This window comes from Somniosus microcephalus, chromosome 11, assembly GCF_052327205.1.
Source record: "Somniosus microcephalus isolate GS21.2 chromosome 11, FLI_Smic_1.0, whole genome shotgun sequence".
Classification (NCBI taxonomy): Eukaryota; Metazoa; Chordata; class Chondrichthyes; order Squaliformes; family Somniosidae; genus Somniosus; species Somniosus microcephalus.
Window position 1 is genome coordinate 72515115 of NC_140997.1, and position 18637 is coordinate 72533751.

An 18637-nucleotide genomic window follows, 5' to 3' on the forward strand; every position below is an offset into this window, starting at 1 on the left:
TTAAAGCACTCTGGTTCTGACAGCTCATTGAAATGCAATCTTCATTTCCCAGCTATGTCTTAGGGCTGAATCTTAACCCCCAAAAACTAATGGGTTGGGGTCGAGTGAGATGTTAAAACTTGAAAAATCTCAAACCCGCCTCCAACTCGCCCACTTCCGGGTTTAATGGAGTGGGACAAGGGGCAGGCAGCCAACCCGCTCCCAGGAGGCGGGCTGGCCAACTAATTATTTTAATGAGGTTGGCAGCCTCTGATTTAACCTGTTTTGCAGGTATAACCCTGGCCGGGTGTGTTTCCCATGCCCCGGGAAACCCGGCAGCTGAAGGGAGGTGAAGAGAGCTTCGGGGAGAAGGTAAGTGCTTCCCCTCCTACAGCCAACCAAGCTACCCCCAGCATCAGACTCTCCCCCCACCCCACCCCCACTCCCTCTGGGTCGGGGATCGGCCCCCCCCCCCCGATTTACATGCGGCTCCAGCTCCGGCTTCCTCCGGAATCCTCCCCGCCCGACTGGATCCCAAGCCTGCCAATCAGGCTGACTTACAGGTGAGGAACCTTTCAAAGCAAAACTACGCATGAACCTCCGGGTTTCCCGACAAAAACTCCGACACTCCGCTTACGCAGCCCACCCCTGACAAGATTCAGCCCTAGAGTCTGCAGCCTCTGGCATTTTAACTGTGTGCGAATTTGATTTGTTTTAAAGCGCAACCCATTCCCTAAACAGCTACCCTCCTTGCAACCATTTTGTACAGCAGCTCCATTACAGTAGCCATGAAGCAGGAGGCTGGGTGCTGGGCCTGCACTGCCATCTGCCTGCAGACTCATGCTTCCTCATTGGGTTTCCTTTACCTTCATTTTTGCTGTCGCTTCTTAGTCTCCTTCCCTTCGGCTTTGGCACAGGCTGCAATTGGATTGAGATGCTTTCTGAGTTTTTTGAAAGGTTTTCAGAATGTCTGCCCTCCTACTCTGACATTCCTCTTTCATTGTCCACATTCCCTTTCAATTTAATTTACACACACTTTTCGCTCCCATTACGAGTGTGCTGCCTGTACCTATCCAAATCTGCAATTAAAATTATTCAAGTCTGCTAACATTGGAAAATTGGATACAAATAGTGCACTTCTATTTAGTCTGCCTAAATCCACCACTAGCCATTTGGATCTAAACTACATCCATATCCTACAGTACAACAGTGACAACACTTCAAAAGTACTTCTTTGCTGTAAACCACAGATCGCAATGTGTTCAGAGTGCATTGTAAACAGATTAGGAAGTGCAGAATTTGGTGAGAGTGGGAATTCGGTACAGATAGGGAAGGAGGTGCTCCTTTTAGTTCAATTAATTAGTTTAAAATAAACCAAGTGAATTAATTACATAAAACTTTAATTAATTAAATACATAAAACAAGGTTAGATGAGGTTATGCTGACTGGCCTGTAATTACTCAGTCTATCCCTTTCTCCCTTTTTAAACAATGGCACAATGTTAGCAGTCCTCAAGTCCTCTGGCATCACGCCTTTAGCCAGAGAGGATTGGAAAATGATGGTTAGAGCATGTGGGAGTTTGTGGAGAGCAGCGTGATCCCAGGCAACCACATCTGCAGTAAGTGTCTGCAACTCGAGGAACTTCAGCTCAGATTTGTTAAGCTGGAGTTTGAGGTGCAGACATTGCGATGCATCAGGGAGGAGGAGAGTTATCTGGACATTTTGACCCAGGAGGCAGTCACACCCCTTAGATTAGGTAGTGGTTTAGATTTGGTTAGTGGTCAGGGACAGGAAGATGTGACTGTGAGTCAGGCAGGTAAGGGGACCGCAGATGCAGTGGTGGAGGAGCCTCAGCCTTTGCCATTGTCCAACAGGTACAAGGTACTTGCTACCGGTGTGGATGAGAACAAAGATTGCAGGGAGGATGGGCAAATTGACCATGGCACTGTGGTACAGGAGGCCATTCAAGTGGGGGAAGCAAAAAGGAAAGTGGTCGTGGTTGGAGATAGTATAGTCAGGGGGATAGATACTGTTCTCTGCAGCCACGACCGGGAGTCCCGAAGGCTGTGTTGCGGACATCTCCTCGCGGCTAGAGAAGAACTTGGAGTGGGAGGGGGAAGATCCAGTTGTGTGGTCCATGTAGGAACCAATGACATAGGTAGAAATAGGAATGAGGTTCTGCTGAGGGAGTTTGAGGAGCTAGTGTACAAATTAAAAAGCAGAACCTCAAAGATGATAATTTCTGGATTACGACCTGAGCCACATGCAAATTGGCATAGGGACAAACAGATTTGAGGTTTAACTGCATAGCTGAAAGAGTGGTGTGGGAGGCAGTGGTTTCAATTCATGGCACACTGGTACCAGTACTGGGGAAAGAGGCAGCTGTTCCGTTGGTACAGACTCCACTTAAACCAGGCTGGGACCAGTGTCCTGGCGTATCGAATAACTAGGGTGGCAGCTAGGGCCTTAAACTAATAAGGGGGAGGGAGGGTTCAGATAAGGGTAAATTTATAAGTCTGAAGAGAAAAGTCAAGGTTGTGGAACAGAGTAGCGAATTGAGTAAACACAAGCAGATTGTGTCAGGTAGGGACAGAGAGTTTAATAACAATAATAGGGCATTAGCAATAAAGCCACATCAGGGAAAAATAGTAAAAAGTTAAAATTAAAGGCGCTATATCTGAATGCACGAAGCATTCATAACAAGATAGATGAATCAATGGCACAAATAGAGATAAGTGGGTTTGATTTTGTAGCCATTACTGAAACGTGGTTGTAGCATGACCAGGGATGGGAACTAAATATTCCAAGCTACTTGACTTTTAGAAGAGATAGGCAAAATGGAAAAGGAGGTGGGATAGCCTTGATAATAAAGGATGAGATAAATACAGTAGGGAGAAAGGATCTTAGCCCAGAAAATCAGGATGTAGAATCAGTATAGGTGGAGCTATGAAATAAGTCAGCACAGAAAACACCGGTGGGAGTAGTTTATAGGCCCCCGAACAGTAATCAAACAGGCAGCCAGAAGTCACGCCCCTGCCTTGCCCTACTTCCAGCTGAAGAATGGGGTTCAAGGTATTGCATCTTGACCGAACAGTAATGAATAGAGGAGACGGAACGAACCTTTTGCTATTTACTGAGTAAGTGGGTAGACATTACAGCACATTGTCTGCATGGCAGAACCCGAAACTGAAAGTGCAAGACAAAGTAAAACCGAGCCCCCCAGCACCCCCTTCAGGTAACACCCGGGAACTGGGACAAACTTCATTGAAGCAAAACTCAAAACACAACACTCCTTTCCCCCAGATAAAACCCCTTAGTCCTCCAGGCGCCTGGGACGGAATCTAACCCGACTTGAGCGCCGCTGGGCAGGCATAGTCGGGGTGCCACTGCTAGCCGCAGGAAAACCTTCCTCCATGGCTGATGACTCCGTGACACCTTCTGTCAATGTGGCTTCCGTCGTTGTTGCAGGATGCAGGCCGTCACTGCCTGGCAGAGGTGGCGGAGACAATGGCCTAGCCTGTGACGTCTCTGTTACTCTCACCGGAGTACGACCCCGTAGCTGGTCTACGTGGCGTCTGTGTAGCTGGCCATCAGGTGTACGGACGCTGTACGACAGGGGACCCGTGGCCTGCTCCACCACGGCAGGCATCCATTTGTCTCCTCCTGCATAGCAACGGGCAAACACAGTCTCTGACGGCTCGAACTGCCTGGCGGTGCCCTGGTGCTTCTTAGCCAGCTCCTCTTGCTTTGTGTGCATCTCATCCCTGTAGTCCGGGTGTAGCCGGTCCAGTGCAGTCGCCAGCCGGCGACCCATCAGCATCTCGGCAGGATTCTTCCCCGTTGCTGAGTTTGGTGTGGTATGCTGTGATAACAGGAACCTGGCCAATCTGGTTTGCCAGTCCCCCACCGATATCCTCACCAGTGCCTCTTTTGTGGTTTGCACCATCCTCTCTGCCTGCCCATTAGAGGAGGGGTGATAGGGCGCTGTGGTCATGTGGCAGATCCAGTTTCTGCCTGCAAAAGCCTTGAACTCCGCTGACATGAAGGCTGCTCCATTGTCTGAAACCAGCACGCCGAGGACCCCATGTGTGGCAAACAGCAAACGCAACGCATTGATCACTGCACTGGATGTCATGGAGCTCATGATAGCCACCTCCAGCCATTTCGAATGAGAATCCACCACTATCAAAAAGACCTTCCCCTGAAATGGCCCTGCAAAGTCAATGTGGAGTCTTGACCATTTACGAGTGGTCCACTCCCAGGGGTGAAGGGGAGCCTTGGATGGACTATGGCGAGTCAGCTGACATGTCTCACAGCTCTTTACCACCTCCTCCACGTCTCGGTCCAACCCCGGCCACCAGACGTAGCTTCTCGCCAAAGCCTTCATGTGCACAATCCCAGGGTGTGAGTCATGCAGCATTTTCAGCACCTCCTCTCTTGCGGCGGCAGGAACCACCACACGGCTTCCCCAGAGCACGCAGTTCTTGTGTGCAGACATTTCATGGCGCCTCTGAACGAAGGGCTTGAAATGCTCCTCCTGGACCTCGGAGAGCCAGCCATGCAGCAGCCAGCGTAGCACCCGTGATAAGACTGGATCTTTCTGTGTGAGGCTGCCAATCCGCTGGGCATGGAGTGGGGCCTCCGGAACCTCCTCCAGTAGCAGCACCTCCAGGGGTGGTGGCGTCTCAGCCATCGGCCGGTTCAAAGGCAAGCGACTCAGAGCATCAGCATTAGCCAGCATCTTCCCAGGCCCATAGCAAAGTTCATAACTGTAGGCCCCCAACATCAGACTCCACCGAAGCATATGCGGTGATATGATCTGGGGCATGGGCTTGGAGTGATGCAGGAGCCCCAAGAGTGGCTTGTGGTCTGTGTAGATGACGAACTGTCTCCCTAACAGGTACTGGCTGAACCTCTTTACCCCAGATATGATGGCTAGGGCCTCCTTGTCAATCTGGGCGTAATTAGGTTCTGTTGTTGAGAGTGTTCTTGAGGCAAAACTGATAGGCGCTTCCCGGCCATCTGGCTCTATGTGACCCAACAGAGCTCCCAGCCCGTATGGTGAGGCATCGCACACCAACACCAATGGCTTGTTTTCATCATAGTGTGCCAGAACCTTATCTGCTTGTAGCAGTTCCTTTGCCTGTCTGTAGGCTGTTTCATGAGCTGAGGTCCAGTTCCACACTGTTGCTTGGTCTAACAGCCTGTGCAGTGGCTCTAAGATTGTGGCTTTGCCCTTGAGAAAACAACTGTAGAAGTTTAACAGTCCGAGGAATGCCTGCAGTTCGGTCTTGTTCTTGGGGGTGGGAGCGCTCCTGATAGCCTCCACCTTCTCCGTAGTCGGATGCACACCGTCTTTGTCCACTCGGAATCCCAAGAACTCCACCCCATTGGCAGCGAACACACATTTCTCCTTCTGAAGGCGTAGTCCTACCTCAGCCAGCCGGCATAGGGCTTCCTGTGTCTTGCCTGTAATCAGTATGTCATCCAAGTAAGGCTGAACTCCCGGAACACCAGCCAACAGGGTGTCCATGAACCTCTGAAAGATTGCCACAGCCGTAGACACCCCAAACTGCAGCCTTGTGGCTCGGAAAAGTCCTCTGTGGGTGCTGATTGTCAACAGCTCGGCTGACTCTTCATCCAGGACCAGTTGCTGGTATGCTTGCTTGAGATCCAGCTTGGTGAACAGAGTGCCTCCAGCCAGTGTTGAAAACGGCTCTGTAACTGTTGGTAAGGGATACACATCTGGTAACACAGCAGTATTAACCGTACATCTGTAATCGCCACAGATTCGCAGGCCCCCATCCTTCTTTGCAATGGGCACGATAGGGGTGGCCCAACGGGAGTTCTTCACTGGCAAGAGAACCCCTTGGTTCACCAGCTTATCCAGGGCCTCATCCACCTTCTTGCGCAACGCAAAAGGAACTGGTCGCGCCTTTAAGAACTTAGGCGCTACCCCTGGGTCCACTTCGATTGAGACTGGCGGTCCCCGAACTCACCAAAAACCTCTTCATAGTTCTCCAACATAGGCATTATGGGCTGTCGCTGTACTGTGTGTACTCCTGTCACTTCAATACCGAGGGGCTCAAACCAATCTCTGCCCAGCAGGCTTGTGCCCTGCCCCGCCACCACATAAAGTGGAAGTGTGTCCTTGACTGCCTGATACTTAACTTCCACATGAATCATACCCAGCACCTGGAGTTGAGCTTGGGACCACTGCCGTAGCACGCCACTGGCCTGAGCCATCGCCGGGGGTTCACTTGGCCACAGCCTATTGTAAGTCTCTTCACTTATCAATGAACACGCTGAGCCTGAATCCACCTCCATGCAGAATGGTGCCCCATTCATGATCACATTTGCCGTGTATCCCCACCGTCTGTGGGGTAGCTGCTCAGCTTCCGTGGTATACACTGTGTACTCATCGTTGTCCTCCAGTGTCAGGGTGTGTGTCTGCGATGCTTGTGTTGGCTCTGCTGCAGCAGCCTGAGCTTTCTTCATGCAGACACGAGCTATGTGTCCTCTTTTCTTACAGAAATGACATACCGCTGACACAAATTTGCATGTAGTGGAACCATGGAGAGCCCCACAGCGGAAACATTTTCTTCCTGTCTCTTTAGTTGCCTCCATGTCTCTCGCAGCAGCAGCTGCATGTGTGGTCTTGTGCACCTCCTCGGCGGCCTGAGATGGTGCTGCCTCTGTATGGAGCATACGTGTGTTCATCAATGCAGCCTCTGCTGCTAAAGCCTTCTCCTTGGCCAGTCGGAACATCAGGGCCTTCTCCGCTAACAGCTGTCTCTGCAATGCCGAGTCCAGCACTCCACACACAATCCGATCACAGAGCATATTGTCTAAATGGTCACCAAAATTACAATGTAATGAGCGTTTCCTCAACTCAGCAATGTAACTTGAAATAGATTGTCCAGGCTGTTGTTTACAGTTGTGAAAATGGAAACGCTGCACAATCTCTGAGGGTTTTGGGTTAAAATGTTTCTGCAGCTTCTCAATCAAATCAGCATAATCCACCTCACTAGGTTTACGAGGAGCCACCAATGAATGCAGGACGGAGTAAGTAGCAGCTCCGCATACACTTAGCAACACTGAGCGCTTCTTCTCCTCTTTGTCAATATTATTGGCCTCAAAGAAACACCCCAGTCTTTCTGCGTATTCCTCCCATGAACTGTCCTTATCCCCAGAGAACTCTTCAATACGTCCCAAGGTCGTCATAGTTTTAATGTGCACTGTCCCTTTAAGATCCACGGACTTTTTTCTTTTTAAAAAAATTCTTTTTCTCCTCCGGCCAGAGTTACGGTAGCTACACTCACGGTAGTTGCCTGGCCCGCACAATACTCTGTCCGCCGTCTACGTCGCAGCTAGCCAACTATCAAAAGGCCGTTGATGTTGCTAGCTGAGTGGCCCACTCGTCGCAATTTCCAATATCACGGCTGTAGGTTCGCATGTCTATCTCTGTCCTTCTAGAGAGTTCAACAGCCGCCTCGTCACCAGTATTGCATCTTGACCGAACAGTAATGAATAGAGGAGACGGAATGAACCTTTTACTATTTACTGAGTAAGTGGGTGGACATTACAGCACATTGTCTGCATGGCAGAACCCGAAACTGAAAGTGCAAGACAAAGTAAAACCGAGCCCCCCAGCACCCCCTTCAGGTAACACCTGGGAACTGGGACAAACTTCATTGAAGCAAAACTCAAAACATAACACAAGGGATTTCAGGCCCACAGTATTTCAGACATGAACTGCCAGAACTCAACAATAGGCTCCATTTCTGTTTTACAGGAAGGGACGCTCATTAAATGGAAGTTACCTTCTTGGCAATGTTGCGCAGTTTGTGGAAAAAATCATCTGATGCATGGTTGTCTCCTCCCTCAGATTGGATTGGCTCAATGATAATTGCAGCCACATTTCTTCCCAACTTTCTGAACTTTACTATCAAGTCTTCCACCTGAGAGTGGGGAAGAGTACAATAACACAATTTAAAAAGAAATCACTGCTGCATATCTTTACATTCTTGATTCATTGACAAACCACAAGTTGAGTAACCCAGTTGAAAAATGACTTTCACTTCATTATATATACATATATATTGTATCAAAATTGCAGAAATACATATTTCAGCTGGAGGCTAAGCAATTGCTGATGGCACAGCAGTTAGTGGGTAGTCCATTGTTCAGGGTTGATACTTTAGCTTCATACTCAAGACTACTTCTGCAACTCAGAAGATAACAGTTGACCAATTATAACCTAAAGCTTCAGTCCATATCAGCCTTGTTATTTACTTATAAACAAACACTTCAACCAGTTTTATGCAGACTGTGACTCATCTAGTACAGGTCGGTAAAAGTGGAATCCATCCTTACAGCTGGCAGACTTTCAGCCAATTCCCACTTGCTAACTCCAGTAATACCAGCGCAATCCGGGCGGAATTGGCCGAACCAGTGCAAAAAGATCAGGGAATTTTAAACGTAAGTGAGCTACGCCCAAAACCAGTTATGCTCGTGTTTTCTGCGATCCTTTACGCTGGCTCAAGCCCCGCCCACAAAGATGGCAATTTCCCGATTGCGCCCAAAGCGGAACTCTACCCCAATGTAGTTTGTTTTGGACACTGGTATGTTTTTTCATCAACTTGCTTAATCCTCTGAATATTTTTAATGCTCACATCCTAGACCATCCACTAGCTACCACAATCTCCATGGATTGGCCAAGGTAGAGTAACAATAATCAACCTTTTATCCTGCTTACGACTTGAAAAGCTATTTAAATAATGAGTAGAAATCTATGACATGAAAATTGGTGGAGTGGTAAATAGCAAGGAGGGAAGCCAGTTTCCAGTGGTGTACCGCAGGGATCGGTGCTGGGTCCTTTGCTGTTTGTAGTGTACATTAGATATTGTGTTTTAGTGATTTAGATATGAATGTAGGAGGTATGATCAGTAAGTTCGCAGATGACATGAAAATTGGTGGAGTGGTAAATAGCGAGGAGGGAAGCCTCAGGCTACAGGACGATATAGACGGGTTGGTTTGATGGGCAGAACAGTGGCAAATGGAATTTAACCCTGAAAAGTGTGAGGTGATGCATTTTGGGAGGACTAACAAGGACTAACAATGAATGGTAGGACCCTAGGAAGGACAGAGGATCAGAGGGACCTTGGTGTGCATGTACATAGATCCCTGAAGGCAGCAGAACAGGTAGATAAGGTGGTTAAAAAGGCATATGAGATACTTGCCTTCATTAGCCGAGGCATAGAATATAGGTTATGATGGAGCTGTACAAAATGCTAGTTAGGCCACAGCTGGAATACTGTGTGCAGTTCTGGTCACCACACTATAGGAAAGATGTGAATGCATTGGAGAGGGTGCAGAGGAGATTCACCAGGATGTTACCTGGGCTGGAGCGTTTCAGCTATGAAGAGAGACTGGACAGGCTGGGGTTGTTTTCCTTAGAGCAGAGAAGGCTGAGGGGGGACCTGATTGAGGTGTACAAAATTATGAGGGGCATAGATAGTGTAGATAGAAAGGAACTTTTCCCCTTAGTAGAGGGGTCAATAACCAGGGGGCATAGTTTCAAGCTAAAGGGCAGGAGGTTTAGAGGGGATTTGAGGAAAACGTTTTTCACCCAGAGGGTGGTTGGAATCTGGAACTCACTGTCTGAAAGGGTGGTAGAGGCAGGAACCCTCACAACATTCAAGAAGCATTTAGATGAGCACTTAAAACGCTATAGCATACAAGTCTACGGACCAAGTGCTGGAAAATGGGATTAGAATAGACAGGGCTTGATGGCTGGCGCAGACACAATCGGCCGAAGGGCCTCTTTCTGTGCTGTATAACTCTATGACTCTATGATCAGCAGATTAAAAGTTATAATATTAAATTCTGAGGAGACAGGTCTCAAACACCTACAGATACAGGTTTAAAATAATCTAAAGTATATACAGTACAATGAACTATAGTATAGTGTAGTGTGAGAAGTAAAGTGAAAGTGAAACACAGTTTAATTAAAAGGCAACTGAGTATCTGAATGAACATGAATATTAATACAGAAGAATCTTCCTTTCCCGGGTATCAGTAGGTATTATATGAAACTATATATTATTGTGATAAAACATAAAGGATAGTTTCCAAACTGTTTGAAGGAACATAGCTATACCCATTCTGAGGTTTTAGGAATCAATATTAATATATTTTAATTTCCACTAATAATACACCCCTCCCCCAATCACACTGTCAAGCCCCAAACCCTCAGCCCACAATTCCCACCGAGAAAACACTTGAACCGTTCCCATACCTAGCCCGCCTGCCTATCACTGACTGACATATGGCAGAAAGCAGTTAACCCTTTGAATATGCTAATCAGGGTCCTAACGTCTACTTCAGGAAATTGGTTAGTAACTGGGTGGAGCACGTGCTGCACATGCTGCACCCAGTCTAGGTGGTAGAGGTTGCGGGTTTGGGAGGTGTTGCCGAAGAAGCCTTGGCAAGTTGCTGCAGTGCATCTTGTAGATGGTACACACTGCAGCCACGGTATGCCGGTGGTGGAGGGAGTGAATGTTTAAGGTGGTGGATGGGGTGCCAATCAAGCATGCTGCTTTGTCCTGGATGGTGTCGAGCTTCTTGAGTGTTGTTGGAGCCGCACTCATCCAGGCAAGTGGAGAGTGTTCCATCACACTCCTGACTTGTGCCTTGTAGATGGTGGAAAGGCTTTGGAAAGTCAGGAGGTGAGACACTCGCCACAGAACACCCAGCCTCTGACCTGCTTTTGTAGCCACAGTATTTATGTGGCTGGTCTAGTTAAGTTTCTGGTCAATGGTGACCCCCCAGGATGTTGATGGTGGGGGATTTGGCGATGGTAATGTCGTTGAATGTCAAGGGGAGGTGGTTAGACTTTCTGTTGTTGGAAATGGTCATTGCCTGGCACTTGTGTGGCGTGAACCTTTTAAAAATATATTTATATTTATGTGGGGCCAGGAAGTGTAGGAGTGCTCGTCCTGGCCCCACAACAATACTGCAGGCTGCCGCCGGTCCAGGCTCGCCCTTCACCCGGTCGACTCAGCCATGAAGCTGAACAATTTTCTTGAGGCACTGACTGGCAACCTGCAACGGGATGACTGATTGGCACTCGCAGATTGCTGGTTTTATGCAGGTGAGGACCGAACCCAAGTTCCAGCAAGCCTCGGCCTATGACTTCAGGTGCCTGTTCTGGGCGCAACACCCAATTTTTACCATTTCCTGATGCTAAACAAATTTCTCAGCCTCTGACTCTTTCCCTGAACAGTATTCTTCTCTTTCTTCCACTCTTAATCAGTAAAATCTATTTCCCCCTGACCACAAAAGAGCATCTTTACTTCTGTCTTCATCCCTAATGACCTAATCAGGTCACAGAAAAGTGTAGAGTGACTGAAGTTTTAATATAGATTTTATTTCTTTTGTTATGACTGCAGAACAGCCTAGGCATGTACTATGCCATTAGCACTTTGCTCAGCTGATGAGCACTTCCAGTGGATTGAATCCATCTGTGTTAGCTGATTCCATTCCTGAGTTGGGATCTTGCCATCCAGTACGGAGTCAGATGTTCAATAGTCTGTGCTACCAGGAGACCCAAGAGCAAGAGTGCACAAGTCTAGATTTTCATTGGATGAGGTTCAAATGCATTGTTTAATTGAAATTGATCCTAATTTGATTATTTAGCAATTTGTTTTGTTCAGATTTTGAACACCTGAAATAGGCAGTGACAAACAACAGCAGAGGATGTCTATAAAATGGATTCACCCAGCATGGCACCCAAGTCCAAACGTCAGATTCAGGGACACAAATAAAATAACAGTCCAAATGTGAAGCTCCAATTTGGTGTCCTGTGATTTCTCTCCCATCCTCCCTGAGAAGACCCTACTGCTGAAACCAGCTGAATCTTTTTTTAATGCTCTGGATCGGGACCAAACCGTTACTTTCAGCAAACTCTCAGCAAGCAACGGCCCAGTAAAATTCATTCATCAATAACACAGATTTTTTTCTTAGACAGTTGTATTGTAAAGAACAAAACACTCCACTTGGTTCAAACTGGGCCACACACCATTCAAGTAAATTATAAATCACATCACCGATTACATTTAACAAAAATCGCAGAAATATAAAAGTTGAACTCAGCACAAGGAAAGTAACCATAAAGAAGTCACACAGCTTTGAGTCTTGCATATTTCTGAGAAGCATCAAATAGATTGAAGACTGAAATCTACCTCCTCCAAGCATCTTTCTTCTTCTTGTGCATTTTCTCTCACAAACTCTTCCAAAGGATATTTCAGTTTTGGAAATGGAGCTGTTGGCCAGTCATATGCTGGGATGTCTAATTTGTGGACAGCTTTAGAATGGGTTGCTGATAAGCAGCCTGCAGAAAGAAAATCAAGTATGAGACGGGGCACGCTAATATTTTACTCATACAGTTAAGCAAACCAGTTAAACTTAAGAACAAAAGGTATGTGTTTTCATAGGGGTTTGACAGTTAAGTAAATTAATTTAAACCAAATTAGATAATTGCACAAATATTCTGAAATTTGACATCTGAGGTCTCTTCTATGCATTGTCACGTCTCAAACCTTCCAGACAAGAAAATCCGGCTAAATGATTAGATTGTGTAGGTGCTAGTTACTTATAAAAAATGAACAATACATTCATCAATGCCACAGATTTTTCTTAACAGATATTTAGTTTGCACACTTGTGCTCAATACAACAGAACGCTCAGATTTTGAAAATCAGGCACCTCTTTAAGGTAGATATTGTTACAGTGGTTAAATTATCCCATGGTTTAACTGGGGGAAGAAAACACAAAACACAAACGTTCTCAAATCCAGTTTGCTACAAATTCTTTGACATTTATCAGAAATGTTTATTTAACTTAAAGTCTTTCTGTGAGTACATTTTTCAAGCAATTATCTTTATTCGCAGCACAACATTAAAAATGTTATATAATTCTCAGTATCTTTGGATTTACTTTTGTTAACATGATGAAGTAATTATTGTTTAAACCAAATTAAAATGGTGTGTTCTTTAACCACTTGAGGAATTAATGCAATTTGCTTTTAAATTATTCAGCTATCAAACAATGAATATGAAAATAGTTTTCAATATGCAAAGATTGCTATGACGTGCAGTGCAATTATGCAGTGCACCTGCATCAAATCTAGTGATTCACCACAATTTTTATATACTCCCTAGAAGCATAATGCTGGGAGGAGGATAGAAAATAATCTGTAGCAAAGCTTCTTGTACACGTAGCAGAACTAATGGTCAGAGGCAAGCAGTGAGAAATAACGGCTTTTATAAAACTATATGCTTAAGGAGCGAGAGACTGGAGTAAAACTGGATAAGATAATAGAAATAAAAATTCACTTTATATCACACCACGATGCATTTTATTTTGGGGAGCTGGAAACAGATATGATTGCAGGTTGCTTTATATTCTATACTAATGATGTGATCATTCATTCTACCTTCTTTGTTTATGTTGAAACTTTTTTTCAATACTTAAAACATGACATGAAGAGAGATTTCAATCTAGCAGTATAAAGTGAAAAAAGAATACAGTAACCATATAAGTTACTTTGTTAAAATTCACTACACGGTTTTCACTATAGTCATCTGTGCAACCCAATCAGCATCAGACATGTCACGAGAAGAAATGGTTCCCACTTGGTTCCAGCTTTTGTGTTGTGGAATCCACCCCATTTACTTTGCACGTTGTATTTAATAGCATCAGTGGCTACAAACATGAATGAGTGCAGTTGTTCAGAAGTCATAATTTATTACTTCAATTCTGGCCAGTGGATCTTCCTCAATGGCTGGGGAAATGATCAGGAATGTTTATTTAACTGGAATTCTTTTAAGATCATTCACCTATCAAACAATGTTTTGCAAGAAACTAGCCTTCTGGCCAGAACTACATTGGACCATCAATCAGGAAACCACACGCTTGCCCTATGATGTTAGGTTTAACAGCTTGCAGCCAGAGGAAATGGTGGTCAGCAACGCTGGAGGCAGCTGTTATATAGTTTCTGTCTTTGGTGGCAGTGCTGTGGGACAGATGAGGAGGCGATGCTGCATCCAACGCGCCAAGGAAATCCGTCTCTTTCCATGGTCTCTTCAGAGGCAGTAACGCCACCTTATTTACCTTACAGCATTGCTGCCTAAATTGGGGCACATCTCAGCGACAACACCGATAGATAAAAGGACCATAAAACTTCTCTGACAGGGATCCCAAGATAGTGAATTTATTTGGGATGGAAAAGGAAATTTTGGTGGGATTGCATCAAATGTCACCATACTATTTCATGCCCACTCGATTCAGGAAGAGCAAATTAGAGATCAGAACCAGATTCCCTCCTCAAACTCCTTCACCACTTTGACAAAATGTTTGGTTACCTTCCTAATAACTATTGGTTACCCTTCCTAATAACTATTGGTTACCCTTCCTAATAACTATTGGTTACCCTCCTAATAACTATTGGTTACCCTTCCTTTTGGTTACCCCTCCTTCTTTTGATCACCATCATTTTTTTGGTTACGCCTCTCTAAAGTGCTTTGGGACTTCTTTTTACATTAAAGACACTACATAAATGTAGCATGTTAGTGTTTTGCACATGCGACACTGATTCAAGCTAATTCCTCTCGTGGTTTGAACCTGAATAACTTTGCTAATTTTTAATTTGCTTAATTTTAATTGTAGGTTAATTAAAAAGTTCTGAAAAGCATTTTCCTTACCAAACGTTCTTCCATGAAAACCGCCCATGAAGGATAGAATAGTTATGTCAGGGCTACCAGGGGCCTGAAGAAAGAAGCAGCAGTAAGATCTCTATAGCCACCAGGTGACACTATTTCACATGAAACCAAAATGGTCTGGTTTTCGGATCCTTACCTTCAAATTCTTTCTGTATTCACTGCAAAACCTGCACCTTGTGAATCTATTAACTTATCCTCTTCGAGAATTACATACAAAAATTTGGGGCTACCTCCAATATTTGGGATGGGGGAAAAGGGGAACTTAACCCATGCCAAAGAGAGGGGGAGGGGGAACCAGGCCCCATCATCTCCTCCAGTGATTTTTCTGTATTTTCACTTACCAATTTAACAGATTAATAATACTAAGGCCACATGCAATCATTCAAAGTTTGCGAATTACATCTCCTCCTAAACTTCTTTCGGTTTTATACATCCCAGCAGCATTCACAATTCCATAACTGAGTTATACCAGGATTTGAAGGCCGATAAATCCCCAGCGCCTGATAATCTACATCCTAGGGTACTTAAGGAAGTGGCCCTAGAAATAGTAGATACATTGCTGATCATCTTCCAACATTCTATGGAATCTGGAACAGTACCCATGGATTGGAGGGTAGCTAATGTTATCCCACTATTCAAAAAAGGTGGTAGGGAGAAAACGGGGAATTACAGACCGGTAAGCCTGATATCGGTAGTGGGGAAAATGCTAGAGTCCATTATAAAAGATGTAATAGCAGAGCACTTGGAAAACAGTGACAGGATCGGACAAAGTCAACATGGATTTACAAAAGGTAAATCGTGGTTGACTAATCTACTGGAATTTTTTGAGGATGCAACTGGTAAAATAGATAAGGGAGAACCAGTGGATGTGGTATATTTGGACTTTCAGAAGGCTTTTGATAAGGTCCCGCATAAGAGATTAGCGTGTAAAGTTAAGGCACATGGGATTGGGGGCAAGGTATTGACTTGGATAGAAAACTGGTTGGCAGACAGAAAGCAAAGAGTTGGAATAAACGGGTCTTTTTCCGAATGGCAGGCAGTGACTAGTGGGGTACCGCAGGGATCAGTCCTTGGACCCCAGCTATTCACAATATATGTTAATGATCTAGACAAGGGAACTGGATGTAATATCTCCAAATTTGCAGACGACACAAAGCTGGGTGGGCGTGTCTGCTGTGAGGAGGATGCCGAGAAACTCCAGGATGATTTGGACAGGTTGGGTGATTGGGCAGAAGCATGGCAGATGCAATATAATGTGGATAAATGTGAGGTTATCCACTTTTGTGGCAAAAACAGGAAGGCAGATTATTATCTGAATGGCAATAGATTGGGAGAAAGGGAAGTGCAACGAGACCTGGGTGTCCTTGTGCACCAGTCGCTGAAGGTAAGCATGCAGGTGCAGCAGGCGGTTAAGAAGGCAAATGGTATGTTGGCCTTCGAAGCGACAGGGTTGGAGTACAGGAACAAGGATGTCTTGCTGCAGTTGTACAGGGCCTTGGTGAGACCACATCTTGAGTATTGTGTGCAGTTTTGGTCGCCTTATCTGAGGAAGGATGTTCTTGCCATGGAAGGAGTTCAGCGAAGATTCACCAGGCTGATACCTGGGATGGCAGGAATGACGTATGAGGAGAGATTGGGTCGATTGGGCTTGTACTCGCTGGAGTTTAGAAGAATGAGAGGGGATCTCATTGAAACTTATAAAATTCTGACAGGACTGGACAGACTAGATGCAGGAAGGATGTTCCCGATGGTCGGGGAGTCCAGAACCAGGGGTCACAGTCTAAAGATAAGGGGTATGCTATTTAGGACAGAAATGAGGAGGAATTTCTTCACCCAGAGAGTGGTGAACCTGTGGAATTCTCTACCACAGAAGGCAGTAGAGGCCAATTCATTAAATATATTCAAGAAGGAGTTGGATATATTTCTTAAGGCTAAAGGGATCAAGGGGTATGGGGAGAGAGCAAGGACCGGGTACTGAATTTGGATGATCAGCCATGATCGCATTGAATGGCGGAGCAGGCCCGAGGGGCCGAATGGCCTACTCCTGCTCCTATCTTCTATGTTTCTATGTTTCTATGTAGGAACGGGGCCTGTTCACAAGCTGCTACAAAAAGCAAACTACTGCGGATGCTGGAAATTTGAAATAAAAACAGAAAATGCTGGAAATACTCAGCAGGTCAGGCAGCATCTGTGGAGAGAGAAACAGAGTTAACGTTTCAGGTCGATGACCTTTTGTCAGAATCGTTCTCTGTTTCTCTCTTCACAGATGCTGCCTGACCTGCTGAGTATTTCCAGCATTTTCTGTTTTTATTTCTGTTCACAGGCTGCTCTGAATGACCCACTGAGGTGCATCAGAATGGTACAAGGTAATCCTGTGCTTATTGCTTCTGAGTTGGTCAGTATACATATATATAATTTTATTTGTTCACGGCAAGGCCAGCATTTATTGCCCATCCCTAATTGCTGTTGAGAAGGTGGTAATGAGTCATCTGAGGAAGGCCGTTCTTGCCATGGAAGGAGTGCAGCGAAGATTCACCAGGCTGATACCTGGGATGGCAGGAATGACGTATGAGGAGAGATTGTGTCGATTGGGCTTATACTCACTGGAGTTTAGAAGATTGATAGGGGATCTCATCGAAACCTATAGAATTCTGTCAGGCCTGGACAGACTAGATGCAGGAAGGATGTTTCCGATGGCCGGGGAGTCCAGAACCAGGGGTCATAGTCTAAGGATAAGGGGTAAGCCATTTAGGACTGAGATGAGGAAGAATTTCTTCACCCAGAGAGTGGTGAACCTGTGGAATTCTCTACCACAGAGGGCGGTGGAGGCCAGTTCATTAAATATATTCAAGAAGGAGTTGGATATATTTCTTAAGGCTAAAGGGATCAAGGGATATGGGGAGAAGGCAGGGACAGGGTACTGAACTTGGATGATCAGCCATGATCTCACTGAATGGCGGAGCAGGCTCGAGGGGCCAAATGGCCTACTCCTGCTCCTATCTTCTATGTTTCAATGTCGCCTTCTTGAACAGCTGCAGTCCATGTGATGAAGGTACTCCCACGGTGCTGACATGGTCCTAGCGGTTGTGTACAACTGAATGGCTTTCTAGGCCATTTCAGAGGGCAGTTAAGAGTCAACCACATTGCTGTGGGTCTGGAGCCACATATAGAGGCCAGACCGGGTAAGGACGGCAGATTTCCTTCCCTAAAGGACATTAGTGAACTGTAGTGTATGTGCCTTTAAGTCAGAACTACTTTTACAGCTCCTGTATACTGTAGTACCAGCAGTGACCACACCGGTATATAAGCTTTGCGCATGCCTCTGTACCCCCAGTCTTGAGACTACCCTCCTCCAGTAAAGACCTGTTTATTGTTAATGTACAGCATCCGTGTGATTATTTAATAACTGCATATCCTCTGAATCACGGATCCAACAGTGACGACGAGTGTCGATTCGAATCTACCTGCAACATAAAAAAAATTAAAAAAATAGTCGAGGCCAGGAACACGGGTGTCGACCACGAGCAACCGCCCAGCCGTCAGGCAGAGATTGAACTTCGCAGGGGAGCTGTGGAGAGCCGGGCTTGGTTCCCCAGCCACGACGAGCAGCAAGAGACAGACGACAGGTCCAGCGCAGACCCTTCCCGAGCAGTGGCGGCTGGAGCCGACCGACGGCTGAGAGAAAGCCGAGCAGCGTCGACGGGGTAAGACAGAGGGTGAAGAGCGCAGGGTGCAGCCGGGGGTTGAACACCGAGCGGCGTCGAGAAAAAGAAAACAAACCGGAGAGAGAGAGGGTAAAGAAACAGCCGGGTTCTAGACTGAGCGGCGTCGAAAAATATAAAAAGAAGAACGCGCAGGGCACAGCCAGGGCTCAC

The 18637-nt window shown here is 45.9% G+C and overlaps 1 protein-coding gene across 5 annotated transcripts in view; it reads right to left on the reverse strand.

The window, feature by feature from the left end:
- Nucleotides 1-18637, reverse strand: part of abat (4-aminobutyrate aminotransferase) — a 364265-nt gene that overhangs the window by 36405 nt on the left and 309223 nt on the right. For 4 of the 5 annotated variants that reach the window (XM_086000868.1, XM_086000866.1, XM_086000869.1 and 1 more), the window contains exons 10-12: nucleotides 14745-14808; nucleotides 12225-12373; nucleotides 7803-7940 (exon numbers count right to left, since the gene is read on the reverse strand). In XM_086000868.1, the coding sequence (XP_085856994.1) occupies nucleotides 7803-7940; nucleotides 12225-12373; nucleotides 14745-14808 (351 nt within the window). The remainder of the gene's footprint in view (nucleotides 1-7802; nucleotides 7941-12224; nucleotides 12374-14744; nucleotides 14809-18637) is intronic. The other variant, XM_086000870.1, reaches the window with a different exon arrangement.